The sequence below is a fragment of the Salmo salar genome, chromosome ssa03, assembly GCF_905237065.1.
Source record: "Salmo salar chromosome ssa03, Ssal_v3.1, whole genome shotgun sequence".
Lineage (NCBI taxonomy): Eukaryota > Metazoa > Chordata > Actinopteri > Salmoniformes > Salmonidae > Salmo > Salmo salar.
In genome coordinates, this window is record NC_059444.1 from 64,121,627 (window position 1) to 64,149,565 (window position 27,939).

General features: G+C 40.2%; 5 protein-coding genes across 7 annotated transcripts; 2 read left to right on the top strand and 3 right to left on the bottom strand.

Annotated features, from left to right (window-relative positions):
- Positions 1 to 307: 307 nt before the first annotated feature.
- LOC100136576 (beta globin) lies at positions 308 to 12,095 on the bottom strand. Of its 3 annotated transcripts, none has more exons than XM_045714235.1 (3): positions 11,822 to 12,043; positions 668 to 890; positions 308 to 528 (listed from the first exon to the last, which is right to left on the bottom strand). In XM_045714235.1, the coding sequence occupies exons 1-3, from the start codon at positions 11,911 to 11,913 to the stop codon at positions 415 to 417; spliced, it is 429 nt and encodes a 142-aa protein (XP_045570191.1). In that variant the 5' UTR covers positions 11,914 to 12,043; the 3' UTR covers positions 308 to 414.
- Positions 6,330 to 7,487, bottom strand: LOC106601074 (hemoglobin subunit beta-1). Its single transcript, XM_014192980.2, has 3 exons — positions 7,194 to 7,487; positions 6,680 to 6,902; positions 6,330 to 6,526 (listed from the first exon to the last, which is right to left on the bottom strand). The coding sequence occupies exons 1-3, from the start codon at positions 7,283 to 7,285 to the stop codon at positions 6,398 to 6,400; spliced, it is 444 nt and encodes a 147-aa protein (XP_014048455.1). The 5' UTR covers positions 7,286 to 7,487; the 3' UTR covers positions 6,330 to 6,397.
- On the top strand, positions 8,701 to 9,701 carry LOC106601072 (hemoglobin subunit alpha-like). Its single transcript, XM_014192978.2, has 3 exons — positions 8,701 to 8,955; positions 9,179 to 9,386; positions 9,497 to 9,701. Exons 1-3 carry the CDS (start codon positions 8,861 to 8,863, stop codon positions 9,623 to 9,625), a joined length of 432 nt encoding a protein of 143 aa, XP_014048453.1. The 5' UTR covers positions 8,701 to 8,860; the 3' UTR covers positions 9,626 to 9,701.
- Positions 12,096 to 13,559: 1,464 nt separating the features above from the next.
- Positions 13,560 to 14,494, top strand: LOC106601071 (hemoglobin subunit alpha-4). The gene is made up of 3 exons (XM_014192977.2): positions 13,560 to 13,746; positions 13,926 to 14,133; positions 14,227 to 14,494. Exons 1-3 carry the CDS (start codon positions 13,652 to 13,654, stop codon positions 14,353 to 14,355), a joined length of 432 nt encoding a protein of 143 aa, XP_014048452.1. The 5' UTR covers positions 13,560 to 13,651; the 3' UTR covers positions 14,356 to 14,494.
- A 6,733-nt stretch (positions 14,495 to 21,227) lies between these two features.
- Positions 21,228 to 22,155, bottom strand: LOC101448011 (Hemoglobin subunit beta-1). The gene is made up of 3 exons (NM_001279018.1): positions 22,024 to 22,155; positions 21,572 to 21,794; positions 21,228 to 21,417 (listed from the first exon to the last, which is right to left on the bottom strand). The coding sequence occupies exons 1-3, from the start codon at positions 22,113 to 22,115 to the stop codon at positions 21,289 to 21,291; spliced, it is 444 nt and encodes a 147-aa protein (NP_001265947.1). The 5' UTR covers positions 22,116 to 22,155; the 3' UTR covers positions 21,228 to 21,288.
- Between the last annotated feature and the right edge of the window lie 5,784 nt (positions 22,156 to 27,939).

The window sequence follows — 27,939 nt, forward strand, 5'->3', positions numbered from 1 at the left end:
TCCTCAATTTAAGGTAATGTTTGTCCCTTGTATGAACTAAATGTATATTGTTTTATGATGATCTATCTTTTCATATTTGTGCAAATCTTTCTAATACAGAAAATGGACACAATTCAATGGATATCAATCAACAAAAAGGTAAGAATATGTATGCAATAAGAATATGTTGAAGGCTTGGGTGCAGATGGCTGAACTGCTCACTTTTGTGTCAGCAGGTATACAGACAAGGAGGAATAGAAAGGTATGTCAATTGGTATTGGTATGTTATGCAGATCACATTTGCCAACCTCAACACTTCAAAAAGATAAACGCTTTTAAATAGATTTAATTTTTTTCAAATGTGTAGCTATGGCACAGCTTCCAGCCTAACAGACTGGATTGGAGTGTCGTCTCTTGATGCTGTCGAGTGATGCTCTAGTGGTACACAACGACAGCCAGGAACTTCTGGAAGGCTTCCTGAGTATCAGCACTGAAAACGGCGGGACCTAGCTTGGCGGCCACGCACCCGGTGGTGCAGTCAGCGAGGAGCTGTGGAGAGGGGACCGTAAAGGAACCAGGTGGAGAATGTAATATTGGAATAAGCTTTACATCGGCTCTTAGCGCTATTTAATTCATAAGACTATTTATTTTTGTATTTTGTTTCAGTTTTCTAAAGTGTAATACTCACCCTGAAGTTGTTGGGATCCACGTGCAGTTTCTCTGAGTGACTCACACTCAGTGCAGTATAGGCGTTTTTGATGTCATCCAGGTTTTGAACAGCTCTGTCCAGTCCGTGCATCACGGTCTTTCTGTGCTTGGCCACGGCGGGGTTACCCATGATGGCAGCGGGTGTGGACAGGTTGCCGAAGGCGCTAAAGTGCCTCTGAGTCCATGGAGACACGATCAGAAGTCTAAAAATAAATTAAACAGGCAGCCATTACAATTATACTTCACAATCAATATGGCTTAAGGACAACAAAGCCAAGGTATTGGAGTGGCCATCACAATGCCCTGACCTCAATCCTATGGAACATTTGTGGGCAGAACAGAAAAAGCGTGGGCTAGCAAGGAGGCCTACAAACCTGACTCAGTTACACCAGCTCTGTCAGGAGGAATGGGCCAAAAATCACCCAACTTACTGTGGGAAGCTTGTGGAAGGCTACCCGAAACGTTTGACCCAAGTTAAACAATTTAAAGGCAATGCTACCAAATACTAATTGAGTGTATGTAAACTTCTGACCAACTGGGAATGTGATGAAAGAAATAAAAGCTGAAATAAATCATTCTCACAACTATTATTCTGACATTTCACATTCTTAAAATAGAGTGGTGATCCTAACTGACCTAAGACAGGGAATCTTTGCTCGGATTAAATGTCGGGAATTGTGAAAAACTGAGTTTAAATGTTTTTAGCTCAGCGTATGTAAACCTCCGACTTCAACTGTACAGGTACAGTTGAAGTCGAAAGTTTACATACACTTAGGTTGGAGTCATTAGAACTCGTTTTTCAACCACTCTACACATTTCTTGTCAACAAACTGTAGTTTTGGCAAGTCGTTTAGGACATCTACTTTGTGCATGACACAAGTAATTTTTCCAAAATTGTTTACAGACAGATTATTTCACTTATAATTCAGTGTGTCACAATTCCAGTGGGTCAGAAGTTTACATACACCAAGTTGAATGTGACTTTAAACAGCTTGGAAAATTCCAGAAAATGATGTCATGGCTTTAGAAGCTTTTGATAGAATAATTGACATCATTTGAGTCAATTGGAGGTGTACCAATAGATGTATTTCAAGGCCTACCTTCAAACTCAGTGCTTCCTTGCTTGACATCATGGGAAAATCAAAAGAAATCAGCCAAGACCTCAGAAACAAAATTGTAGACCTCCACAAGTCTGGTTCATCCTTGGGAGCAATTTCCAAACACCTGAAGGTACCACGTTCATCTGTACAAGCAATAGTACGCAAGTATAAACACCATGGGACCACGCAGCCGTCATACCGCTCAGGAAGGAGACGGTTTCTGTCTCCTAGAGATGAACATACGTTGGTGCGAAAAGTGCAAATCAATCCCAGAACAACAGCAAAAGACCTTGTGAAGATGCTGGAGGAACAGGTACAAAAGTATCTTTATCCACAGTAAAACGAGTCCTACATCGACATAACCTGAAAGGCCGCTCAGCAAGGAAGAAGCCAGTGCTCCAAAACTGCCATAAAAAATCCAGACTATGGTTTGCAACTGCACATGGGGACAAAGATCATACTTTTTGGAGAAATGTCCTCTGGTCTGATGAGACAAAAATAGAACTGTTTGGCCATAATGACCATTGTTATGTTTGGAGGGAAAAGTCGGAGGCTTGCAAGCTGAAGAACACCATCCCACCCGTGAAGCAGGAGGGACTGGTGCACTTCGCAAAATTGATGGCATCATGAGGGATGAACATTAAGTGGATATATTGAAGCAACATCTCAAGACATCAGTCAGGAAGTTAAAGCTTGGTCGCAAATGGGTCTTCCAAATGGACATTGACCCCAGGCATACTTCCAAAGTTGTGGCAAAATGGCTTAAGGACAACAAAGTCAAGGTATTGGAGTGGCCATCACAATGCCCTGACCTCAATCCTATAGAAAATCTGTGGGCAGAACTGAAAAAGTGTGTGCGAGCAGGGAGGCCTACAACCTGACTCAGTTACACCAGCTCTGTCAGGAGGAATGGGCCAAAATTCACCCAACTTATTGTGGGAAGCTTGTGGAAGGCTACCCGAAACGTTTGACCCAAGTTAAACAATTTAAAGACAATTTACCGAATACTAATTGAGTGTATGTGAACTTCTGACCCACTGGGAATGTGATGAAAGAAATAAAAGCTGAAATAAATCATTCTCTCTACTACTATTCTGACATTTCACATTCTAAAAATAGAGTGGTGATCCTAACTGACCTAAGACAGGGGATTTTTACTAGGATTAAATGTCAGGAATTGTGAAAAACTGAGTTTAAATGTATTTGGCTAAGGTGTATGTAAACTTCTGACTTCAACTGTGGGTTTAGTTAAAGAGACTATGCATAGATGATAATCAGAGAGTAGCAGCAGCGTAAAAGAGGGGTTGGCTGGGGGGCACAATGAAAATAGTCCAGGTAGCCATTTCATTACCTGTTCAGGAGTCTTATGGCTTGGGGGTTAAAGCTGTTGAGTATCTTTTTGGTCCTAGACTTTGCGCTCCGGTACCGCTTGCCATGTGGTTGCAGAGAGAACAGTCTATGACTGGGGTGGCTGGGGTCTTTGACAATATTTAGGGCCAAAGAGTTCAATCCTGTAAAAACCTCAGAACAATATGGCAAATTGACCTAAAGTGTGAAATTGAGGATGATACCTGGTTGAAGATCTTGTCCAGCTCAGGGAAGAACATAAGGGAAGCCAGGGGGAAACTAAGTCAATACAAGACACTACATAGGTTTGATTGGACCCCAACAAGGCTTCAGAAGATGGGCCTGACCAACAATTCTCTGTGTCGGAAATTCCAAAAGACACTGGGACATTTTTACACGCAATATGGAAATGTATATTAGTGCTACCTTTCTGGAAGGATGTTTTGAAATATCTGGAGGAATGGTGGGGCTCAACAATTCCAGTTTCAACAAGAATTTGTCTCTTAGGCGATAGAACAGAGTTACCTAATGTAACAAATGAGGAATTTGCACTGATCACTGTTGGTGTGGTTACAGTAGCTAGAGTAATACTTAGAATTTGACTCCTACTCTGAAAGACTCCTACTCTGAAACAGTGGATAGAATCAATGTTGGAGGTAGCATCTTTTGAACAAATGCTTGCTTGGATCACTGGTAGAAACAACAATTCTAGAACCTGGACGTGCTTTATTTGTCATGTTTCTAAGACTGGGAGGTGATTACTTATGCTTGTGAACCCATTTAGTTCTGTATTGTAACCTGTGAGATACTATTTGACTGTGTATATGTGCTATGTTGGAGGATATGTGATGCTCAATGTTTTTATGCTGCACTATATTTTATTTTTATGTTTAATAAATACAACTTTAATAACAAAAAAATTTAAATATCACATTTACATTAGTATTCAGACCCTTTTCTCAGTACTTTGTTGAAGCACCTTTGGCAGTGATTACAGCCTTGAGTCGTCTTGGGTATGTCGCTACAGGCTTGGCACACCTGTATTTGGGGAATTTCTCCAATTCTTCTCTGCAGATCCACAAGCTCTTGTCAGGTTGGATGGGGAGTGTCGCTGCAGCACAGCTATTTTCAGGTCTCTCCAGAAATGTTTGACCGGGTTCAAGTCTCTGGCTGGGCCACTCAAGGACATTCAGAGACTTGTCCCGAAGCCACTCCTGCGTTTCTATATTTTTTATGTAACCTTTATTTAACTAGGCAAGTCAGTTAAGAACAAATTCTTATTTACAATGACAGCCTACACTGGCAAAACCCGGACGATACTGGGACAATTTTGCGCCGCCCTATTGGACTCCCAATCACGGTCGGTTGTGATACAGCCTGGATTCGAACCAGGGTGTCTGTAGTGACACATCTTCAAGACCGCTGCGCCGCTCGGGCTGTATCTTGGCTTGTCTTGGCTGTGTGCTTAGGGTCGTTTTCCTGTTGGACGGTGAACCTTTGCCCCTGTCTGAGGTCGTGAGTGCGCTGGAGCAGGTTTTCATCAAGAAAACTGTACTTTGTTCCTTTCATCTTTCCCTCGATCCTGACTAGTCTTAAAGTCCCAGCCACTGAAAAACATCCCCACAGCATGATGCTGCCACCACCGTGCTTCACTGTAGGGATGGTGCCAGGTTTCCTTCCGATGTGTTGCTTGGCATTCAGGCCAAAGAGTTCAATCTTGGTTTCATCAGACCAGATAATATTATTTTTCATGGTCTGAGAGTCCTTTAGGTGCCTTTTGGCAACTCCAAGTGGGCTGTAATGTTCCTTTTACTGAGGAGTGGCTTCGGTCTGGCCACTCTACCATAAAGGCCTGATTGGTGGAGTGCTGCAGAGATGGTTGATATTCTGGAAGGTTCTCCCATCTCCACAAAGAAACTCTGGAGCTCTGTCAAAGTGACCATCGGGTTCTTGTTCACCTCCCTGACCAAGGCCCTTCTCCCCCGATTGTTCAGTTTGGCCGGGTGGCCAGCTCTAGGAGTCTTGGTGCTTCCAAACTTCTTCAATTTAAGAATGATGGAGGCCGCTTTGTTCTTCGGACCTTCAATGCTGCAGAAATGTTTTGGTATCCTTCCCAACATCTGTGCCTCGACACTATCCTGTCTCGGAGCTCTGCGGACAATTCCTTCGACCTCGTGGCTTTGGTTTTTGCTCTGACATGGACCGTCATCTGTGGGACCTTATATAGACCTACGTGTGCCTTTCCAAATCATGTCCAATCGATTGAATTTATCACAGGTAAAGGATGCTCAATGGAAAAAGGATGCACCTGAGCTCAATTTCGAGTCTCATAGCAAAGGGTCTGAATACTTATGGAAATAAGGTATTTCAGATTTTATTTTTTATACATTTGCAAAAATTTCTATTTTTTTTTTTCGCTTTTTCATTATGGGGAAATGTGTGTAGATTGATGAGAAAAAAAAACAATTTAATCAATTTTAGAATAGGTCTAATGTCACAAAATGTGGAAAAAGTCAAGGGGTCTGAATATTTTCTGAATGAACTGTATGCTGTGGCCAGACATGACATTGATTTCCCTGCTGTAACTTACCACACAAGGCCATTTATGGAACTATAGGGAAATGGGGCCGTCTTGGGAACTTCCCCCCCCCAGTTGACTGCAGCATAACAACCTTATTTTCTATCTTGGGTCAGACTCAAGTCATAGCCTATAGCACACATCTTTGTATAATTGTATTAAATATTTGAAAGAATCAGGAATCAAACAACCTTGTTTAACATGAGAATAGGATGTTTGACGTCTTGAAGATGTAAGATAACAACACAATGTAACATTTTACATTTCAGAATTGAAGGCAATTCATTATCAGTGGGAGAAGGCTACGTTTGCTAGGCAGATCTCAGGAGCTTGTTGGTATTCCAATAGGCCTATGTTGTAGCGGCCTATAAAACCAACAAACATTTTATTACCTACCATATTGTTGCTTTAGTAAAAATCTGGTTTATTAATTGTCAATCGACAATGATCAAGAGCTCATTCATGATTTTCAATGAATAAGATTTGACTGCTTATTTGACCAAATCACAGACTTGAATACAGGTAAACCTAGGTTGTGTATCACTTTGATTATGGCTGCTTATAGGCTCCCCCCCCCCTTCTAAAAAAGCACGTTTGTATAAATACAAATACAATAGTTTGTTTCAACGTCTTTATTTTCACTCAGGCAGGGATGTCAGAACATAATCACTTGTCTGGGGTGCATTTAGAAGTACCGGCTGCCCATGGCTGCGACAACCACTTTCATGAACTTCTGCCAGGTTGCCTGGATTTCAGGAGTGAAAGAGGCTCCGAACTTGGCGGCAATGACAATTGTGAGGACGTCAGCCAACACCTGTAGACAAAAGACAAAGGAGGAAGATGTTCAATAAGACTGACGGTTTTGTTTTACCTTTGGAATTAGACGTGTTGCTCTGATTGTTATATGTGTAGGCTTACATCAGTAAAGCCTAAAATATAAGCATATTTCTCAAGACAGAAGACATACCCTGAAATTGTCAGGGTCGACGAAGAGTGTGTTGGCGTGGGTCTCGCTCAGTGACTTGTATGTGGCCAAGATGTTGCCCATGTTCTTCACAGCTTTATCCAGAGCTCCACACACGACCTTGCCGTGAGCAGCAACTTTGGGGTTGCCCATGATTGCTGCGGGAGTGGACACGTCTCCAAAAGAGCCGAAATAACGCTGAGTCCAGGGATAGACGATCAGGACTCTGTCATTGCAAGAACACCGAAATATATGAATTATTTTCAAATGTATTTCAATTATATGCCCAATTAATACTCTAACATGCTCCATTCAAACTTAACAATATCAACTCAATATTAATAGTAATGATAGATTTATATTTACATTTAAGTCATTTAGCAGACGCTCTTATCCAGAGCGACATACAAATTGGATATAACAGAACAAGTATATTAGTGTTATAATTACTCATGATCATCTACACTATAAACTATATTAAATTATATATTTGAATGAGGCTGAAGCCATGACCTACCTTGCCAGAGCCAGTGGTCCGACCTCATTGATATCTACTTTGCCCCAGACAGCACTGATGGTGCTCTTCTCGGCGTCTGTCCAGTCAACCATGTTGTCAGTGTTTGATCTCCGGTTTTGCAACAAGATTAAACAAATGAATGTCTTGTGTAGGGAGACACTGCATGCAATTTATATTTATGAGTGGTCTCCGCCCACTGGAGGCGGCGCATATGATTGGCTCTGGCAAAGATCAGTATTAGCCAAGTGAGCGCTTCAGCTCTCGGACTTGATGACATCAATTCCAATAATTTATCTGTTAAAAACAACAGAAAATGTTAATTTATTAGTTGTTACAGAATCAAGTCTGTAGGTTAGATCCTAAAAGCTGGAAGCATATGTAAATTGGCCTATACAGTTTTATCTAGATTACCAACGTTTCAAAATTCGCATGATAACAGCTTAATTAACAGTTTTAATTTATTCCACTAATGCAAGAATAAAAGCAAGGTTATGGCAAAACTCTTCCGAAGATTACACGTCCTTCATTGCAGTGTATAAGGCTATTCAAATGAAAAAATAGAAAGAGATGCAATCAATAACAAAAAAAAATATGAATTTGGAAAATGTGATAATTCCTGCTAATTCCGGTTGGGGGAGATTTTCGGCACAACACCGGTCTACTATTTGACACAGTTTCTTATCTAGGACAAAATGATGCCTTCCTTTTTTAATCGGGGTATTCAGACCGGTCCCACCCATTTTAATGTATTAATTTCAAAACATTAAATATGATAAGCAGGAATGTCCTGTATTATTTGCAGATGGGTGTGTACCCATGTCCTCGCATGACCTCTGTCTTCCTCTGACTTTTTTCCGATCATAATTCGAAGTCCAATCAACCTTATAATTGGGAATCATATCCAACTTCCATTGAACCCCAGAGTAGGCATATCATAGATACATACAGCCCGTCATTGTAAATAAGAATGTGTTCTTAACTGACTTGCCTAGTTAAAGAAAGGTTATATAAAAAATACAAAAATACAAATGTTAAACACGTCACTTTGAATAAATATTTTCCAATTGAATGAAGGTCTTTGAAGGTGGATTTGATTTTTACAATATAATTTACCAATGTAATGTGTATTATATATGCTCGACTAGGCTACTCTGAAAGATTTCGTTTTATGCAACGAAAAAAATATATAATAATTATAATAATTATCTTTATCAATCAAACAAATTGTAAAATTGTTGACATCTCTGTTGCATCTGGTGCAATTGATTTAAATGCTTGACATTTTGCCAATTAATTAAAAATGAATTATTTGGCTGTTTCGGCAAAAGCAGCTGCACCTTTAGAATTAACCTATTGGAAATATATGCTTACAATTAAAGTATTTGCATTACGGAAAAAGGTTAATGATGGATATTATTAGAAACATAGCCCTCTGACATATTATTGAAGTTTTTAATATAAAACGCTAACTTATTATTTGATAAAAGCCAAGATAACGGATCTTACTCTTGGATTTTGACCAAGAGGGCTGCAGTGTAAAGGGAGTGTACCCTAGTAGCTGGGCGTGTCTGCCGCTCTACTGTAATATAAAGGGACCTAGTTGTATAGGCAGTCATCTTCAGATAATTTCTTGTATATTTAATACAGGTCAATCAGAAAGGAGCAAAATGAGTCTGACAGCAAAGGACAAATCTGTGGTCAAGGCCTTCTGGGGCAAGATTAGTGGAAAGGCAGATGTTCTCGGCGCTGAGGCTTTGGGAAGGTAAGCCCTCTTAAAGAAAGAATGATGAGATTGATTGTGTTTAACCTGCTGACAGCGGCCTATGTGCCTACCCCGAATAAGCATTTTAACATACAATAAGTCAACTACTTTCATTACGTTGTAGACACAGACGATGGGAGAAATATGATACGCGTAATGCTTAGTAGTTCAGCATCCAATAAAAACTCCTATAATAGGAACTATTCTGTACCTTCCTTTGCAGGATGCTGACTGCTTACCCCCAGACTAAGACCTACTTCTCCCACTGGGCTGACCTGAGCCCCGGCTCTGCCCCAGTCAAGAAGCATGGAGGCGTCATCATGGGTGCAATTGGTAATGCTGTCGGACTGATGGACGACCTCGTGGGGGGAATGAGTGGTCTCAGCGATCTGCACGCCTTCAAGCTGCGCGTTGACCCTGGAAACTTCAAGGTTGGCTCCCAGATAACCTATTGTCTGTATATTGATCCCTCTCGAAATCAACTCTGTGTGTTGCTAAGGCATTAATCCTTCAATATTAACTTTTAAAATATACTTTTCAGATTCTGTCCCACAACATCCTTGTCACCCTGGCTATTCACTTCCCTGCGGATTTCACTCCCGAAGTGCACATTGCTGTGGATAAATTCCTTGCAGCTTTGTCCGCTGCCCTGGCTGACAAATACAGATAAGACCATCATGAAAGTCCATCAAACTCCAGTTCCTGCTCTGTTGTTATTACAATAAAATGAACAGCCAATGAATGAAGTTTCGTCCTCTGTTGTGTCCTTATTCCACCACAGTTTACCATCACAAAGTCATATCTGAATTTCATCACTATCACATCTAGATTGAATACATTGAATGAAGAAAGGAAGGGATTAAGTACTAAATAGTGCTTTAGGTCCACCATCCACTAGCTCACTATGTTCTTCTCCATAACTTTGGTTAGCCGTGTAACGAACCCCTTTTAATGGATCCTTAAATAACCTTTTGAATAACCTTTTGGGGTTCATTCTTGAACTACCCCCCTCCCCAGTTATTATTCTGATGAATAATGACACGCATAAAAATAACAACAATAACACTATCTTTTAGTTATTTGTGTTTGTTATGATTTTAGTGGCAAAGCAGAATAAAAAAATCTAAATATGAGGTAAACTCTCAGCTGAGCCCCAAGTCCAATGGATAAATCCTCTGGCGTGTTGATGTTAATGTGTTGATGTTCTCCATATCCGTAGCCAGAATGATTTTGAGTGCATGGTGATCGAACAGGTTTCCTGTTATACTCAGCAGAGCTGTAGGGAGGGAGAAGTCTGAGGTAATTATTAAATAGTAATTATAAAGATGATTAAAAAAACATGCACACCACAGAATTCATACACTCGAAAAATGAGGGGTTCAACAAGGGTTCTTCTAAGATCCCCAAAGTTCTTTGTAGAACCTTAGGGTTCTTGGAACTGAAAATGGCCCCCAAAAGGTTCTTCCAAGAACCCCATAAGAGGTGGGGTTCATCGAGGAACCTCTTTAGTTGGTGGGGGTTCGTGCAGGAGCCTCACTGCCCAACTGAAACATTTGGATTTGAAAGGGCAGCAGGTGCCGGCACTTAACTGAAAAATGTAAAGATCTCCTCAATTTAAGAGGTTTGTCCCTTGTATGATCTAAATGTATATTGTTTTATGATAATCTATCTTTTCATATTTGTGCAAATCTTTCTTAAACAGAAAATGGACACAATTCAATGGATATCAATCAACAAAAAGGTAAGAATATGTAGGCAATAAGAATATGTTGAAGGCTTGGGTGCAGATGGCTGAACTGCTCACTTTTGTGTCAGCAGGTATACAGACAAGGAGGAATAGAAAGGTATGTCAATTGGTATTGGTATGTTATGTTATGCAGATCACATTTGCCAACCTCTTTCCTTATCTCATCAATGAATACCCCATAGGCCTCTAGATCATGGACAAAGTATGTTTATGAAAACCATCATCAAAACAGTTTTTTTCATTCACATTCCCTAATTTTTAGAGTGTAGAAACCATGTGCCATCAGTACAATTGCAGAAGAACGTTTTCCATAAAACACAACACTTCAAAAAGATAAACGCTTTTAAATAGATTTAATTTTTTTCAAATGTGTAGCTATGGCACAGCTTCCAGCCTAACAGACTGGATTGGAGTGTCATCTCTCTTCCATATTGATGCTGTCGAGTGATGCTCTAGTGGTACTGTCTGCCAAGAGCGGACACAACGACAGCCAGGAACTTCTGGAAGGCTTCCTGAATATCAGCACTGAAAACGGTGGGACCGAGCTTGGCTGCCACGCACACGGTGATGCAGTCGGCGAGGAGCTGTGAGAGGGGACCATAAAGGAACCAGATGGAGAATGAAATATTGGAATAAGCTTTACATCGGCTCATAACGCTATTTAATTCAGAATACTATTTCTTTTTGTGTTGTTTTTTTGTTGTTGTGTGTAATACTCACCCTGAAGTTGTCGGGATCCACGTGCAGTTTCTCGGAGTGCATCACACTCAGGGCAGTATAGGCGTTTTTGATGTCATCCAGGTTCTGCACAGCTCTGTCCAGTCCGTGCATCACGGTCTTTCCGTGCTTGGCCACCGCGGGGTTACCCATGATGGCAGCGGGTGTGGACAGGTTGCCGAAGGTGCTAAAGTGCCTCTGAGTCCATGGAGACACGATCAGAAGTCTAAAAATAAATAAAACAGGCTGCCATTAAAATTATACTTCACAATCAATATGGTCTGTATCGCACCAAAGGTGAACACCGCGATGTCCTACTTGGCAATTAGTGGTAAATAACCTAGGTAGCCTATTATCGTGTTATTATTTAATGATATCTACATAAATATTAGAAGAATGTACCTGGCCAGGGCCTGGGGTCCGATCTCATCCACGCTGATCTTTCCCCACAGGCCTACGATGGCGCTGCGCTCAGCATCTGTCCAGTCGACCATGTTGACGTTTGTTTGTTGATTTCCTTTAGTACTTGCAAAATGTTACAAGGGATCCCTGAGCTGCTTTTTGTCTCCTGGGACTTCCAATTTATTGATGTTCAGTATCTCCGCCCTGAACAGAACACAGCAAATGATTGGATGAATGTCTTGAGGGGGCAAGGTCCTCGGGTGTGGCACATATCGGCATTGAGCCAACTTCCTCCCACATTTAAAGATAATGCTTTGTCATTTAGGCGTTGCCAAATTCTAATTAATACGGATGGAATAAACAAGTCATGATTAGCCTTCATCGACATTTTTGTCAAAATGTAGTTATTGACATAGCCTTGTTCTGTTCAATGTTCTCTACATTCTGCATATAGTACTTAATACCCAAATTCATATTGTTAAGTTCAAAATAATATCTGACACCACTCAACCCAATGAAGGTTCGGAACTTTAATGCCAATTATCTCAGGGTAGAACCTTATTTAGCCCTAAATTCTCTTTTAATTTATCGTTGTAATATTCACATTGAATTGCAATATTATCTTTATAAAATGCGAATTATTGACGTAAGTGTTTATTTAGGGTCTCATTAAAAAAACAGCCTAGTTTGGGAGTAAACTATCAAAGAAAGAGCATGACTCAAATGGTGTTTTATCTTCATATTCAGACCGCCCCACCCATTTGATAGTTCCATATTTCTGGTCGTTTTGAATGATTCATCTACATGTCAGTTGGTGAAAAGTCGTTTTATCTTCCTTCATCAGGGGAATTAAATGATGGGTTCTAACTGGACACTATTCAATGTGGATATTATCCTATTTACTTCAATCAAACCGCAGCTTTTTGTTAAACCCCACTGAAATACAATGCACGTAGCCTATATATTGTTACAATGTTTAGTGATAGGCCTAGGGTACGCTTTTTAACCGAAATTAAACCTTTCCGATTATCAGGTCTATAATTTGTCTCAGTATTTTGAGGTAAAATGTTGACAGTGTGTATTTTAGCCTATTAGCAGAAAAACGATGTTTCAAGTCAGAATTAGGCAGGTCTAATGCACCAGAAAAGTAAATGATTGCCTACTTCATCCATATTTTATTTTGCAAAAAAAGTAGTGTGCAGTTCCAGTAGTTAGCTGCTACATGGGGGAAAAAAGTAGTGTGTAGTTCCAGTAGTTAAGTTCCAGTAGTTAAGTTCCAGTAGTTAGCTGCTACATGGGGGAAAAGTAGTTAACTACTGAAAACCCTAACTAGATTTCAATGTAGTTCAACTACCACCAAGCTTCTGCAAAATGTAGTTAAATTACTAGTTGAATTACATGTAGTCCACTACTCCCCAACACTGCCTTTTGTACAGAATCACATAGCCTATACTCCCCAATGAGTGCTGCAATATTAGACCGCACGACTAAACCTTAACTGTAAAGAAAATATTGAGTTATTAAGTGTTTCAAAAACACTTTGTTATTCATTCTATATGAAATAAATACATACAATGTTATGACAGCATTTTTACAAACAAAATCGATTATGGACAAATGTCATATTTTGGGCATTATACGAATTGGCTCAGATCCATAACATATAAAAAACATTAATCATGTCTTGGAAAAATGCCCAGAGGAGGAGCTGAGATTATATCGGGGTGTGCCTTCTCTCATGCCTCAATAAAAACAGCCTCTGAGAAGTCAACGCTCATACGCTTCTTTTCTCAGGATCGTCATTTAAGTGGATAAACGGACAAAACAGCTATGAGTCTCTCAGCCAAGGACAAAGCCAACGTGAAGGCCATCTGGGGCAAAATCCTCCCTAAATCCGATGAGATTGGAGAACAGGCTCTTTCCAGGTAATTACATAACGATGTATGATAAATTATAGACTTTAACACATAACTCCTCAGTCAATTATAATAGAAGCTATGAATGCGTATAGCTATCTCAGCATAAATATGGTCGGGATCCCCGATCGTGTGAATGATTATTTAAAATGAATTTTGTCTCACCTCATTTCTAATGTCCACGACAGGATGCTCGTCGTCTACCCCCAGACCAAGGCCTACTTCTCCCACTGGGCTTCCGTGGCCCCCGGTTCCGCTCCAGTGAAGAAGCACGGCATCACCATCATGAATCAGATCGATGAATGTGTTGGCAACTTGGACGACCTTTTTGGTTTCTTGACCAAGCTCAGTGAACTGCACGCCACCAAGCTGAGGGTGGACCCCACCAACTTCAAGGTAAGAAGAGAAAAAGACACAAAGAAAACACAAAAAAATCTGAGTTTTTACCTGAATGAAGGTGAAATAATCTATTTCCCTTTTCCTTTGCAGATCCTGGCTCACAACCTGATTGTGGTCGTTGCCGCCTACTTCCCCGCAGAATTCACCCCCGAGATCCATTTGTCCGTGGACAAGTTCCTGCAGCAACTGGCTCTGGCCCTGGCAGAGAAGTACCGCTAAACTGGAGTTCAGCTGCTAAACTGTCATCCGAGCTACAAGCTCTCACAGTCTTACATCAGAATTAGACGTTCATCCATGTTTCTCAAACATAATGTCCTTCCGATATTGACACACTGACAATAAAGCTAAATGAAACTCATAAGGAGGTGTTTGTCATTTTCGTTGTCTCCCATTCAGAGGGGCCATATCCATAGAGGGCACAGGGGCACATACCCCCTCAGAGTTGTCCTCTTAAAAAAACGAAATAATGATAATAATAATAATAATAATATTTTTTTCTCTGTAATACTACTAGCCATTTAGCAATTGTATGAAGATGGCTTTAGCTAGTTCAGATGGGTTCCCAATCTCCCAATCTCATATCTATATACCAATAAGCCATTTCAGGCTATCAATCAAGTTAGAGAAGCAAGCTTGTCAAAATTCTCCAATTTAGAGACCACCCCACAGCCATCCTCACTTACTTTGTGTCCCCTCAGATTTTTGCGATGCATGAAGCCCCTGCTCACATTGTCTTGTGATTTATAGTGCATTCGAAATTATTCAGACCCCTTTACCTTTTACACATTTTGTTAGGTTACAGATTTATTTTAAAATGGATTAACACGTTTTTTTTTACCCTAGACAATCTACACACAATACCCCATAATGACAAATCAAAAACTGCTTTTTAGAAACGTTAGCAAATTTATTTAAAATAAAAAAAACTGGAGGTGTCACGTGGGACTGCCGAAGAAGATGGCAGCACTTTAGAAAGCTCCTAATAACCACATGTAAATACTGAAATTCAACCGCATATACTTTCATTTTTGTCTTAATATATTGACTTGAAGTACAGTTTAATATAAAGATAGTTTACATTTTGAAACATCTCGCTAAAGTGGCGTTATTGGAATGTAGAAAAATGTATTCAAGCCTAACAGGCGGTATTCACAGAAGGCCACATCCGCTAGCAAACAAACAGTAAGACCTCCCGAACACCCCCACCAAGACATAGATAAACATGTAAATCCAGAGAAATCGGTCAATCTTTAGGATCTATTTGAGCAAATGGGAAATTCAACTCGATTTTGTTGGATGTTGCATCAGATTTCTCCACAATAAAAACAACAACTACAGAGTTGAAGGAAACAGTTGATGCGATACAAGAGAGGATGGATGAGGCAGAGTGACGGATTTCAACAGCGAAAGATACCATCTCCCGTCTGAGGAAGGGTAATGAGAATCACGTGAAAAAACTGGATATATTGTGGAATCCTGTTGAATCATTTGAGAACAGAAGTAGGAGAAATACGGTGAGATTGGTTCATCTGAAAGAGGGGAGTGAGGCTGGTGGTGGACTAATCTCGTGTGTGCAGAAAAACATCGCAGAAGGATTTGGATTTGATGACAGGCCCGAATTAGAAATTGAACGAACACATCACAGTTTAACGATGCCTGACGAGAATAGGCCCCAGAGAACAGTTATCCTCCGCTTCCTACGATCTACAGCCCGGGACAAAGGTACTTAAAGCGGCGAAAGAAAGGTGTGGCGTTCAGTGGGAAGGCCGCCGGCTGTCTCTTTCCACCAGACTTGTTCAAGGAACTGGCAATGAAGAGGAAGAAGTTTGCAACGGCGAAGAAACAGCTACACGAGCACGTTAGGCTGGTTAGGCCACTCCTCATGGACCATAAGGAATTTTGAGTTGAAACTGCAGGTTATTTTCTGCAGCATCAAAGACAGTTCTGTGATGATTGACTCATCGAGAAGCAACGTTAAATTCCTAGTTGCTTTGTTTTATTTTGGGATTGGTTTTCTACGTTTATTTACACTGTTTTACAGTTCAGCTAAAGCATATATTGTGAAATGTTATATAATGATGTTCATTAGAGTTGCCACCTGTTAAATGGGACACTTCAAGCTCACAGGCTATAATTACTCAGTGCAAATATGGTTATGTAAACAGAATCTCATAGAATATAAATGGTTGTGGTAACCAAGTGAAGAGGAAAAATATGTTGACATTTAAAATCAAAACAGGCAGATATTGTGTTCATACAGGAATCACATTTAAGACACAGAGGCACTGAAATTTAGAGGAGACTGGGTTGCAGAAATGTATCATAGCTCGTTTAATTCCAAACAAAATGGGGTGATTATTCTGATAAGCAAAATACTTAATTTTGTAATGTTGAAGCAACACTCAGATGAGTTTAGCAGTCTTATCTGCATTGAGGCTTTTATAAATTGGATTAAAGTAGTGTTATGCAACATATATGCTTCCAACAAGGAGGACCCTGATTTTTTTAAAGAGGTCAAAGTAATACTGGGAAATATTGAAGGGCAGATTGTCCTTGCTGGAGACATCAACCAAGTGATGGACAATATGATTGATAGAAGTACATTTACAGGTAACTCCACACCAAGGATAGACTTGCAATACATATGCTAGCAGAAGATATGGGCCTTATAGATATATGTAGATTAGTCCATATGTCCATATTAGTCCATCCTAATGATAGAGATACTTTTTCTCCCACTGTCATAAGACACACTCCAGAATAGATTTCTTCTTGATATAAAATGTCATGGTTAATAATGTGATTGATTGCAAGATTGGGCCCATTGCCCTCACAGATCATGCTGTAGTAGAGTTACATATTGATATAAACCAACATTTGAGGAAGGGTAGATTTAGACTCAGAACCATTGGTTAAATACATGACCAGTAATTGGGAAATGAAAACCAGGTGTGTGGGAAACATAGACAAAACCAATGGAAAATGAAAAGTGGATCGGTGATGGCTAGAAGACCGGCGACGTCGATCGCCGAGCGCCGCCTGAACAAGGAGAGGTACCGACTTCGGCGGAAGTCGTGACAACCATGCTGTTACAAGATGCGATATTTATCCAATCACTAGCAGATGATCTTAGATCCTTTTTTGCGATCAACATAGGCTTACATGGGATAGGAAATAAAACAGGATCAATATGAAGAAGATGCGCTCACCAAGAGATTTAGGAGACTTGCCTTTACCAGATGTTACATTGTTCAATGTATCATTTGAAATGGCTAAATAGGCGAAACATTGGGGCTAAAGGGATGCTGGCTTGGAATGGATAGCAATGGAACGGGAACTAAGTTATCCTCTGTCACATAGTCTTACAGGGGAGAGGTCTGTTGGTACTCCCAACCCAATTTTGTTACACTCAAAATAGGTGTGGAGAACAGTACACAAGATAAGTGGAATTTCACATCTAAAACAAGGATACTCATCATTGTGGCACAATCCTAGGTTACGGATAGGAAAGAAGTCTGTGTACTGGAAACAGTGGCCAATGAAAGGAATTCATACTATAGGTGATCTGTACAATGAAGACGTTTTAATGTCATATTCAGATTTGGTACAAAAATGATGCGGGAGACCAGGGACATTTCTGTAAATACTAGGAATTGAGAGAATGTTTGTTAACCGGCTATCAACGAAATCCAGGAAAGAACCCAATAGCTGAGTATTTGGAATTTCCCAAACATAAAGCTGCCATTTCTACTCAATAGTTAGTCATCTGTAGAGTAAAGACTGTAAAAACCTCAGAACAATATGGCAAATTGACCTAAAGTGTGAAATTGAGGAGGATACCTGGTTGAAGATCTTGTCCAGCCCAGGGAAGAACATAAGGGAAGCCAGGGGGAAACTTACTCAATACAAGACACTACATAGGTTTGATTGGACCCCAACAAGGCTTCATAAGATGGGGCTGACCGACAATTCTCTGTGTTGGTAATGCCAAAAGACACTGGGACATTTTTACACACAATATGGAAATATGCATTAGTGCTACCTTTCTGGAAGGATGTTTTGAAATATCTGGAGGAATGGTTGGGCTTTACAATTCCAGTTTCACAGAGAATATGTCTCTTAGGTGATAGAACAAGTTACCTAATATAACAAATGAGGAATTTGCACTGATCACTGTTGGTATCGTTACAGCAGCTAGAATAATCCTTAGAATTTGGAAAGGTCATGCCACTCCTACTCTGAAACAGTGGATAGAATCAATGTTGGAGGTTGCATCTTATGAACAAATGCATGCTTGGATCACTGGTAGAAACAACAATTCTAACAGCTCGACGCGTTTTATATGTCATGTTTCTAAGACTGGGAGGTGATTACTTATGCTTGTGAACCCATTTAGTTCTGTATTGTAACCTGTGAGATACTATTTGACTGTGTATATGTGCTATGTTGGAGGATATGTCTTGATGTCATGCTCAATGTTTTTATGCCGTACAATGTTTTATTTTTATGTTTAATAAATACAACTTTAATAAAAAAAAAAAACGAAATATGACATTTACTTAAGTATTCAGACCTTTACTAAGTACTTTGTTGATGCACCTTTGGCAGCGATTACAGATTTAAGTCTTCTTGGGTATGATGCTACAAGCTTGGCACACCTGTATTTGGGGAGTTTCTCCAATTCTTCTCTGCAGATCCTCTCAAGCTCTGTCAGGTTGGATGGGGAGCATCGCTGCACAGCTATTTTCAGGTCTCTCAAGAAATGTTAGATCGGGTTCAAGTCCAGCCTCTGGCTGGGCCACTCAAGGACGTTCAGAGACTTGTCCCGAAGCCACTCCTGCATTGTCTTGGCTGTGTGCTTAGGGTTGTTTTTATGGTTGGAAGATGAACTTTCTTCCCAGTCTGAGGTCCTGAGCACTCCGGACAAGGTTTTCATCAAGGAGCTCTCTGTACTTTGCTTCTTTCATCTTTTCCTCAATCCTAACTAGTCTCCCAGTCCCTGCCGCTGAAAAACAACCCCACAGCATGATGCTGCCACCACCATGCTTCACTGTAGGGATGGTGCCAGGTTTCCTTCAGACGTGACGGTTGGCGTTCAGGCCAAAGAGTTCAATCTTTGTTTCGTCAGACCAGAGAATCTTTATTCTCACGGTCTGAGACTCCTTTAGGTGCCTTTTGGCAACTCCAGGCGGGCTGTCATGTGTCTTATACTGAGGAGTAGCTTCCGTCTGGCCTGATTGGTGGAGTGCTGCAGAGATGGTTGTCCTTCTGGAAGGTTCTCCCATCTCCACAGAGGAACTCTGGAGCTCTGTCAGAGTGACCATCGGGTTCTTGGTCACCTCCCTGACCAAGGCCCTTCTCCCCCAATTGCTCAGTTTGGCCGGGCGGCCAGCTCTAGGAAGAGTCTTGGTGGTTCCAAACTTCTTCCATTTAAGAATGATGGAGGCCACTGTGTTCCTGGGGACCTTCAATGCTGCAGAAATGTGTTGGTTCTCTTCCCAAGATCTGTGCTTTGACACAGTCAGAGACCTGGCAGTGTGGTGCCAGGACAACAACCTCTTCCCTCATTCTGAGCATGACAAAGGAGCCGATCGTGGACTACAGGAAAAGGCGGGCCGGACAGGGCTGTAGTGGAGCGGGTCGAGAGTTTCAAGTTCCTTGGTGTCCACATCACCAACGAGCTATCATGGTCCAAACACACCAAGACAGTCATGAAGGGGGCACGACAACACATTTTCCCCCTCAGGAGACTGAAAAGATTTGGCACGGGTCCTTGGGTCCTCAAGGAGTTCTACAGCTGCACCATCGAGAGCATCCTGACCGGTTGCATCGCCACCTGGTATGGCAACTGCTTGGCATCTGACCGTAAGGCGCTACAGAGGGTAGTGCTTACGGCCCAGTACATCACTGTGACCAAGTTTCCTGCCGTCCAGGACCTACATAATAGGCGGTGTCAGAGGAAAGCCCAAAAAATTGTCAAACACTCCAGTCATAGACTTGGGTTAGTCATAGACTTCTCTGCTACTGCACGGCAAGCGGTACCGCAGCGCCAAGTGAGGACCAAAAGGCTCCTACCCCCAAGCCATAAGACTGCTGAACAATTAATAAAATGGCCACAGTACATTGACCCCCCCCCCAATTGTTTTTTACACTGCTGCTACTCGCTGTATATTATCTATGCATTGTCACCTCTACCTACATGTACAAATTACCTCGACTAACCTGTATCGGTACCTGTACCCCGGTATATAGCCTCTTTATTGTTATTTTTTACTTTTTATTATTTTTTACTTTAGTTTATTTGGTAAATATTTTCTTAACTCTTCTTGAACTGCACTGTTGGTTAAGGGCTTGTAAGTTAGCATTTCACGGTAAGTAATTGTATTGTACGTGTTGTATTCGGCGCGTGTGACAAAGTTTGGTTTGATTTGATTTATATGCCCATGTATGTAGGCTATGTTTTAATACAGTCATCTCGGTTTTCATTTGAAGCATCATTTTATCCTTCACTTGTTTGTAACATTTGCAGATATTTCGGTAACTTTGTTTTTGTAGTCAGCTTCGTTATGATGTTATCCGCAGTCACCGACAGGCTAGACATCTTGATTCTATGTTTAGCAGAGATCTTCTGTAAATGAGTGACGAGGAAGTGCAAAAAAAGCATCTAACCATGCACTTTGGCTGCTCTATTAGCGGTCTGGGTCACTCGTAGATGTGCAAAGGTTTTTAAGAGCGTTTTTATGAGCCACGTTACTAACGAGGCCTCTGGGAAACGACTCGGCTACTAAAGACAATAATGTTCTAGTAATGATCTTAAGGCTACGAAGGCTCTGGGAAACGATGCCCTGCGACTTATATGTATGCTTTGTAAATATTACCTGTAAATAGTTTACTAAAGTGTTCTGCATCGTACTGGCCGCCCACTTGTTTTCTTTCTTCGATTACCTGCCATACAGGGGTCTAGCTCCACTTCCCTCATCTAAATAGTGTATAGCATAAAATAAAGATGTTAAGAATTTTGTGGTGGAACTGTCCCCCCCCCCCCTTCTAAAAAAACACGTTTGTATAAATACAAATACAATAGTTTGTTTCAACGTCTTTATTTTCACTCAGGCAGGGATGTCAGAACATAATCACTTGTCTCGTGTGCATTTAGAAGTACCGGCTGCCCATGGCTGCGACAACCACTTTCATGAACTTCTGCCAGGTTGCCTGGATTTCAGGAGTGAAAGAGGCTCCGAACTTGGCGGCAACGACAATTGTGAGGACGTCAGCCAACACCTGTAGACAAAAAAACAAAGAAGGAAGATGTTAAATAAGACTGACGGTTTTGTTTTACCTTTGGAATTAGACGTGTTGCTCTGATTGTTATATGTGTAGGCTTACATCAGTAAAGCCTAAAATATAAGCCTATTTCTCAACACAGAAGACATACCCTGAAATTGTCAGGGTCGACGAAGAGTTTGTTGGCGTGTGTCTCGCTCAGTGACTTGTATGTGGCCAAGATGTTGCCCATGTTCTTCACAGCTTTATCCAGAGCTCCACACACGACCTTGCCGTGAGCAGCAACTTTGGGGTTGCCCATGATTGCTGCGGGAGTAGACACATCTCCGAAAGAGCCGAAATAACGCTGAGTCCAGGGGTAGACGATCAGGACTCTGTCATTGCAAGAACACCGAAATATGTGGATTATTTTCAAATGTATTTCAATTAAATGCCCAATTAATACTCTAACATGCTCCATTCAAACTTAACAATATCACCTCAATATTAATAGTAATGATAAGATAACAGGACAAGTATAATAGTGTTATAATTACTCATGATCATCTACACTATAAACTATATTAAATTATATATTTGAAAGAGGCTGAAGCCATGACCTACCTTGCCAGAGCCAGTGGTCCGACCTCATTGATATCTACTTTTCCCCAGACAGCACTGATGGTGCTCTTCTCGGCGTCTGTCCAGTCAACCATGTTGTCAGTGTTTGATCTCCGGTTTTGCAACAAGATTAAACAAATGAATGTCTTGTGTAGGGAGACACTGCATGCAATTTATATTTATGAGTGGTCTCCGCCCACTGGAGGCGGCGCATATGATTGGCTCTGGCAAAGATCAGTATTAGCCAAGTGAGCGCTTCAGCTCTCGGACTTGATGACATCAATTCCAATAATTTATCTGTTAAAAACAACAGAAAATGTTAATTTATTAGTTGTTACAGAATCAAGTCTGTAAGTTAGATCCTAAAATCCGTAAGCATATGTAAATAGGCCTATACAGTTTTATCTAGACTGTCAAAGTTTCAAAATTCGCATGATCACTAGCTAAACAGTTTTCATGTATCCAACTGATGCAAGAATAAAAGCAAGGTTGTGGCAAAACTCTTCCGAAGATTACATGTCCTTCATTGCAGTGTATAAGGCTATTCAAATGAAAAAATAGAAAGAGATGCAATCAATAACAAACAAAAAAATATGAATTTGGAAAATGTGATAATTCCTGCTAATTCCGGTTGGGGGAGATTTTCGGCACAACACCGGTCTACTATTTGACACAGTTTCTTATCTAGGACAAAATGATGCCTTCCTTTTTTTAATCGGGGTATTCAGACCGGTCTCGCCCATTTTAAGTGATTAATTTCAAGACATTAAATATGACCAGCTGTAATGTTCTGTATTATTTGTAGATGGGTGTGTACCCATGTCGTCGCATGACCTCTGTCTTCCTTTGAATTTTTTGTCAATTATTTACATTTTTAGTCATTTAGCAGACGCTCTTATCCAGAGCGACTTACAGTAGTGAATGCATACATTTCATTTCCGTACTGGTCCCACGTGGGAATCGAACCCACAACGCTGGCGTTGCAAACACCATGCTCTATCAACTGAGCCACACGGGACCATATCATTCGAAATCCAATGGGAAGTGGGAATCATATCCAACTTCCATTGAACCCCAGAGTAGGCATATCATAGATACATACAGCCCGTCATTGTAAATAAGAATGTGTTCTTAACTGACTTGCCTAGTTAAATAAAGGTTACATTAAAAATAAAGAAATACAAACGTGAAATACGTCACTTTGAATAAATATTTTCCAGTTGAATGCAGGTCTTTGAAGGTGGATTTGTTTTTTACACTTAAATTTACCAATGTAATATATATTATAGAACTCTACAATCAAATATATAGTCTACCTTTAATTATTCAACATTATGTAGGATAGAACGAAACTTGCGTCATAATCAAGGTCTATACAAAATCAAATTGCCAATAAACTATTCATGAATTATTTGGTTATTTTGGCAAAAGAAGCTGCATCTTTTGAATTAACTTATTTGAAATATATGCTCGTTAGGCTACTCTGAAAGATCTCGTTTATGCAACGAAAAATTAAAATAATAATAATAATAGTAATAATTATTATCTATATCAATCAAACAAATTATACAATTGTTGACATCTCTGTTGCATCTGGTGCAATTGATTTAAATGCATTATGTTACAGTACAGTCAGAAGATGAAATTGTAGGCTACAAAAAGAAACAAATAGTTAATTAGGCCCTAATGATGGATATTATTAGAAACATAGCCCTATGACATCTTATTGAAGGGTTTAAAATGGAAAATCAAACTTAATATTTCATAAATGCCAAAATAACGGTTCTTGCTCTTTTTAATTATTTAACGTTATTTAGGATATAAAATTAAATTTAGCCAATTACCTATGAATTAAATATTTGGTTATTTTCGCAAAAGCAGCTGCATCTTTAGAATTAACCTTTTGGAAATATATGCTTGATTACACTGAAATATTTCGTTTTATGCAACGAAATAAATAAAGATTATTATTATTATTATCAATCAAACAAATTGTAAAATTGTTGCATCTGGTAGACCTACAATTAATGTATATGCATTGCGCAAAAAGGAACAAAATTAATGATGGATATTATTAGAAACATAGCCCTCTGACATATTATTGAAGTTTTTAATAAAAATCGCTAACTTAATATTTTATAAAAGCCAAGAACGTTTCTTACTCTTGGATTTTGACCAAGAGGGCTGCAGTGTAGGGGGAGTGTACCCTAGTAGCTGGGCGTGTCTGCCGCTCTACTGTAATATAAAGGGACCTAGTTGTATAGGCAGTCATCTTCAGATAATTTCTTGTATATTTAATACAGGTCAATCAAAAAGGAGCAAAATGAGTCTGACAGCAAAGGACAAATCTGTGGTCAAGGCCTTCTGGGGCAAGATTAGTGGAAAGGCAGATGTTCTCGGCGCTGAGGCTTTGGGAAGGTAAGCCCTCATAACAAACTATAGTTTTGGCAAGTCGGTTAGGACATCTACTTTGTGCATGACACCAGTCATTTTTTCAACAATTGTTTACAGACAGATTAGTTCACTTATATCATACCCTCTATCACAATTTCAGTGGGTCAGAAGTTTATATGCACTAAATTGACTGTGCCTTTAAACAGCTTGGAAAATTTCAGAAAATGATGTCATGGCTTTAGAAGCTTCTGATAGAATAATTGACATAATTTGAGTCAATTGGAGGTGTACCTGTGGATGTATTTCAAGGACTACCTTCAAACTCAGTGCCTCTTTGCTTGAGATCATGGGGAAATCAAAAGAAATTAGCCAAGACCTCAGAAAAGAAAATGTAGACTTCCACAAGTCTGGTTCATCCTTGGGAGCAATATCCAAATGCCTGAAGGTACCACGTTCATCTGTACAAACAATAGTACGCATGTATAAACACCATGGGACCATGCAGCCGTCATACCGCTCAGGACGGAGACGTGTTCTGCCTCCTAGAGATGAACGTACTTTGGTGCAAAAAGTGCAAATCAATCCCAGAACAACAGCAAAGGACCTTGTGAATATGCTGGAGGAAACAGGTACACAAGTATCACAGTAAAAGGAGTCCTATATCGACATAACCTGAAAAGCTGCTGGGCAAGGAAGAAGCCACTGCTCCAAAACCACCATAAAAAGCCAGACTACGGTTTGCAACTGCACATGTGGACAAAGAACGTACTTTTTGGAGAAATGTCCTCTGGTCTGATGTAACAAAAATAGAACTGTTTGGCCATAATGACCATCGTTATGTTTGGAGGAAAAAATGGGAGGCTTGCAAGCCGAAGAACACCATCCCAACCGTGAAGCACGGGGGTGGCACCATCATGTTGTGGGGGTGATTTGCTTCAGGAGGGACTGGTGCACTTCATGAAAAAAATGGCATCATGAGGGAGGAAAATTGTGTGGAAATATTGAAGCAACATCTCAAGGCATCAGTCAGGAAGTTAAAGCTTGGTCGCAAATGGGTCTTCCAAATGGACAATGCCCCAAGCATAATTCCAAAGTTGTGGCAAAATGGCTTAAGGACAACAAAGTCAAGGTATTGGAGTGGCCATCACAAAGCCTTGACCTCAATCCCATAGAAAAATTGTGGGCAGAACTGAAAAAGCATGTGCGAGCAAGGAGGCCTACAACCTGACTCAGTTACACCAGCTCTGTCAGGAGGAATGGGCCAAAATTCACCCAACTTATTGTGGGAAGCTTGTGGAAGGCAACACGAAACGTTTGACCCAAGATAAACAATTTAAAGGCAATGCTACCAAATACTAATTGACTGTATGTAAACTTCTGACCCACTGGGAATGTGATGAAAGAAATAAAAGCTGAAATAAATAATTCTCTCTACTATTATTCTGACATTTCACATTCTTAAAATAAAGTGGTAATCCAAACTGACCTAAAACAGGGAATTTTTACTCGGATTAAATGTCAGGAATTGTGAAAAACTGAGTTTAAATGTTTTTGGCTAAGGTGTATGTAAACTTCCGACTTCAACTATATATGCACGAATTGAATGTGAGATTGTGTTGGTAATAGACAACAGTAGGGTCTGGGTCGCGGCGTGTCCAACCCTCATACTCATTGACGACCACCGCGGAGTGAGTGTCAGTATCCTACTATGTGTCCGTGCAGTCAACTAGTATAATTATTGTTTGTGACGTAAGTATGGTGATTATTATTAAGGTTCTGGTCGTCTGAGATACAGGCTATTACAACAAACAATATAACTATAGAATTAAGAAACTAAAGTAAATAAAGTAATAATGAAATAAATGCAAAAAAATAAATTATAACATTAACATATGTTTGGCTGCTTTAAGACTAACAAGTCATGTCTACACAATACTATTTTTCAAGGAGCGGTTCCAATGTTTAGCCTACATCTGTCTTCAGATTTATTTTATGGGTAATTTCCATTAAATACATTTCTTTCACTCTACCACTCCACTCTTCCGTAGTATGAATGTCCTCATTTAACCAATGCTCTTTGATACATGTATTTGCTGCAGACAATAAGATATTCAACAGGCAGGCATTTTGAAACCGTTCAGAGAATACTCCAAGTAATGGTACTCTTTAGGTTCTTTGCCAGGGAACATTTAAATACATTATCAATGGCAAATATTGTTTTCTATGCTTGATTTCACCTAATATTTTTGGGTGTTGTTGAGCTCATTGCAGTCAGAAAACATATGTTGACCGATCAAAACCCTTGCGGGTTATGATGCTTTCTCTCCCCAAGTCGTACGAGGAATTAACGGAAAACTGACCCAAGATCAGTACTGTACACAGGGAACTTCAACACGATGTAATGCGGAGTATGTTGTACATAGGGAACTTCAACACGATGTAATGCGGAGTATGTTGTACATAGGGAACTTCAACACGATGTAATGCGGAGTATGTAGTACATAGGGAACTTCAACCCAATGTAATGCGTGGTATGTATTATATAGGGAATTTCAACCCAATGTAATGTGGAGTATGTTGTACATAGGGAACTTCAACCCAATGTAATGCGGAGTATGTTGTACATAGGGAACTTCAACACGATGTAATGCGGAATATGTTGTACATAGGGAACTTCAACCCAATGTAATGCGGAGTATGTTGTACATAGGGAACTTCAACACGATGTAATGCGGAGTATGTTGTACATAGGGAACTTCAACCCAATGTAATGCGGAATATGTTGTACATAGGGAACTTCAACCCAATGTAATGCGGAATATGTTGTACATAGGGAACTTCAACACGATGTAATGCGGAGTATGTTGTACATAGGGAACTTCAACCCAATGTAATGCGGAATATGTTGTACATAGGGAACTTGAACCCAATGTAATGCGGAATATGTTGTACATAGGGAACTTCAACACGATGTAATGCGGAGTATGTTGTACATAGGGAACTTCAACCCAATGTAATGTGGAATATGTTGTACATAGGGAACTTCAACCCAATGTAATGCGGAGTATGTTGTACATAGGGAACTTCAACCCAATGTAATGCGGAGTATGTTGTACATAGGGAACTTCAACCCAATGTAATGCGGAATATGTTGTACATAGGGAACTTCAACCCAATGTAATGCGGAATATGTTCCAACTCGTCAACACGATCGGCTGCAGGGGAAGTTACTTTCTGCATTGTTCGGCTTATATAACAATATCGAATTAAATGAATCTAAGAAACGCTTTTCCAGGCAGTTTGAATGTATATTCTTATTCTGTGCAGAATCTGTGTATGTTGACCTACAACACAAATGAGCATCATGACTTCAACAAAGTAGGCAACTTGGAACGTACCCGATCCTCCCAAGCGATCATACTCTTTCCCGGTAAGTGAAGTATGCAATAAAACAATGTGGTTGTAATCGCTAGTATGTACTGTTATGGACATTGATTTATAGCTTTTTACGACATTTCTCAAACC

Excerpts from the sequence above, each read along its gene's own strand:
- LOC106601074 (XM_014192980.2), bottom strand. The coding sequence starts at position 7,285 with ATGGTTGACTGGACAGACGCCGAGAAGAGCACCATCAGTGCTGTCTGG. Across the intron at positions 6,903-7,193 it reads GGACCACTGGCTCTGGCAAG|AGTCCTGATCGTCTATCCCT; the intron begins GTAGGTCATGGC and ends TTGCAATGACAG. Across the intron at positions 6,527-6,679 it reads TCGACCCTGACAATTTCAGG|GTGTTGGCTGACGTCCTCAC; the intron begins GTATGTCTTCTG and ends TTTTGTCTACAG.
- LOC106601072 (XM_014192978.2), top strand. The coding sequence starts at position 8,861 with ATGAGTCTGACAGCAAAGGACAAATCTGTGGTCAAGGCCTTCTGGGGC. Across the intron at positions 8,956-9,178 it reads GGCGCTGAGGCTTTGGGAAG|GATGCTGACTGCTTACCCCC; the intron begins GTAAGCCCTCTT and ends CTTCCTTTGCAG. Across the intron at positions 9,387-9,496 it reads TTGACCCTGGAAACTTCAAG|ATTCTGTCCCACAACATCCT; the intron begins GTTGGCTCCCAG and ends TATACTTTTCAG.
- LOC100136576 (XM_045714235.1), bottom strand. The coding sequence starts at position 11,913 with ATGGTCGACTGGACAGATGCTGAGCGCAGCGCCATCGTAGGCCTGTGG. Across the intron at positions 891-11,821 it reads GGACCCCAGGCCCTGGCCAG|ACTTCTGATCGTGTCTCCAT; the intron begins GTACATTCTTCT and ends ATTTATTTTTAG. Across the intron at positions 529-667 it reads TGGATCCCAACAACTTCAGG|CTCCTCGCTGACTGCACCAC; the intron begins GTGAGTATTACA and ends CCCTCTCCACAG.
- LOC106601071 (XM_014192977.2), top strand. The coding sequence starts at position 13,652 with ATGAGTCTCTCAGCCAAGGACAAAGCCAACGTGAAGGCCATCTGGGGC. Across the intron at positions 13,747-13,925 it reads GGAGAACAGGCTCTTTCCAG|GATGCTCGTCGTCTACCCCC; the intron begins GTAATTACATAA and ends TGTCCACGACAG. Across the intron at positions 14,134-14,226 it reads TGGACCCCACCAACTTCAAG|ATCCTGGCTCACAACCTGAT; the intron begins GTAAGAAGAGAA and ends TTTCCTTTGCAG.
- LOC101448011 (NM_001279018.1), bottom strand. The coding sequence starts at position 22,115 with ATGGTTGACTGGACAGACGCCGAGAAGAGCACCATCAGTGCTGTCTGG. Across the intron at positions 21,795-22,023 it reads GGACCACTGGCTCTGGCAAG|AGTCCTGATCGTCTACCCCT; the intron begins GTAGGTCATGGC and ends TTGCAATGACAG. Across the intron at positions 21,418-21,571 it reads TCGACCCTGACAATTTCAGG|GTGTTGGCTGACGTCCTCAC; the intron begins GTATGTCTTCTG and ends TTTTGTCTACAG.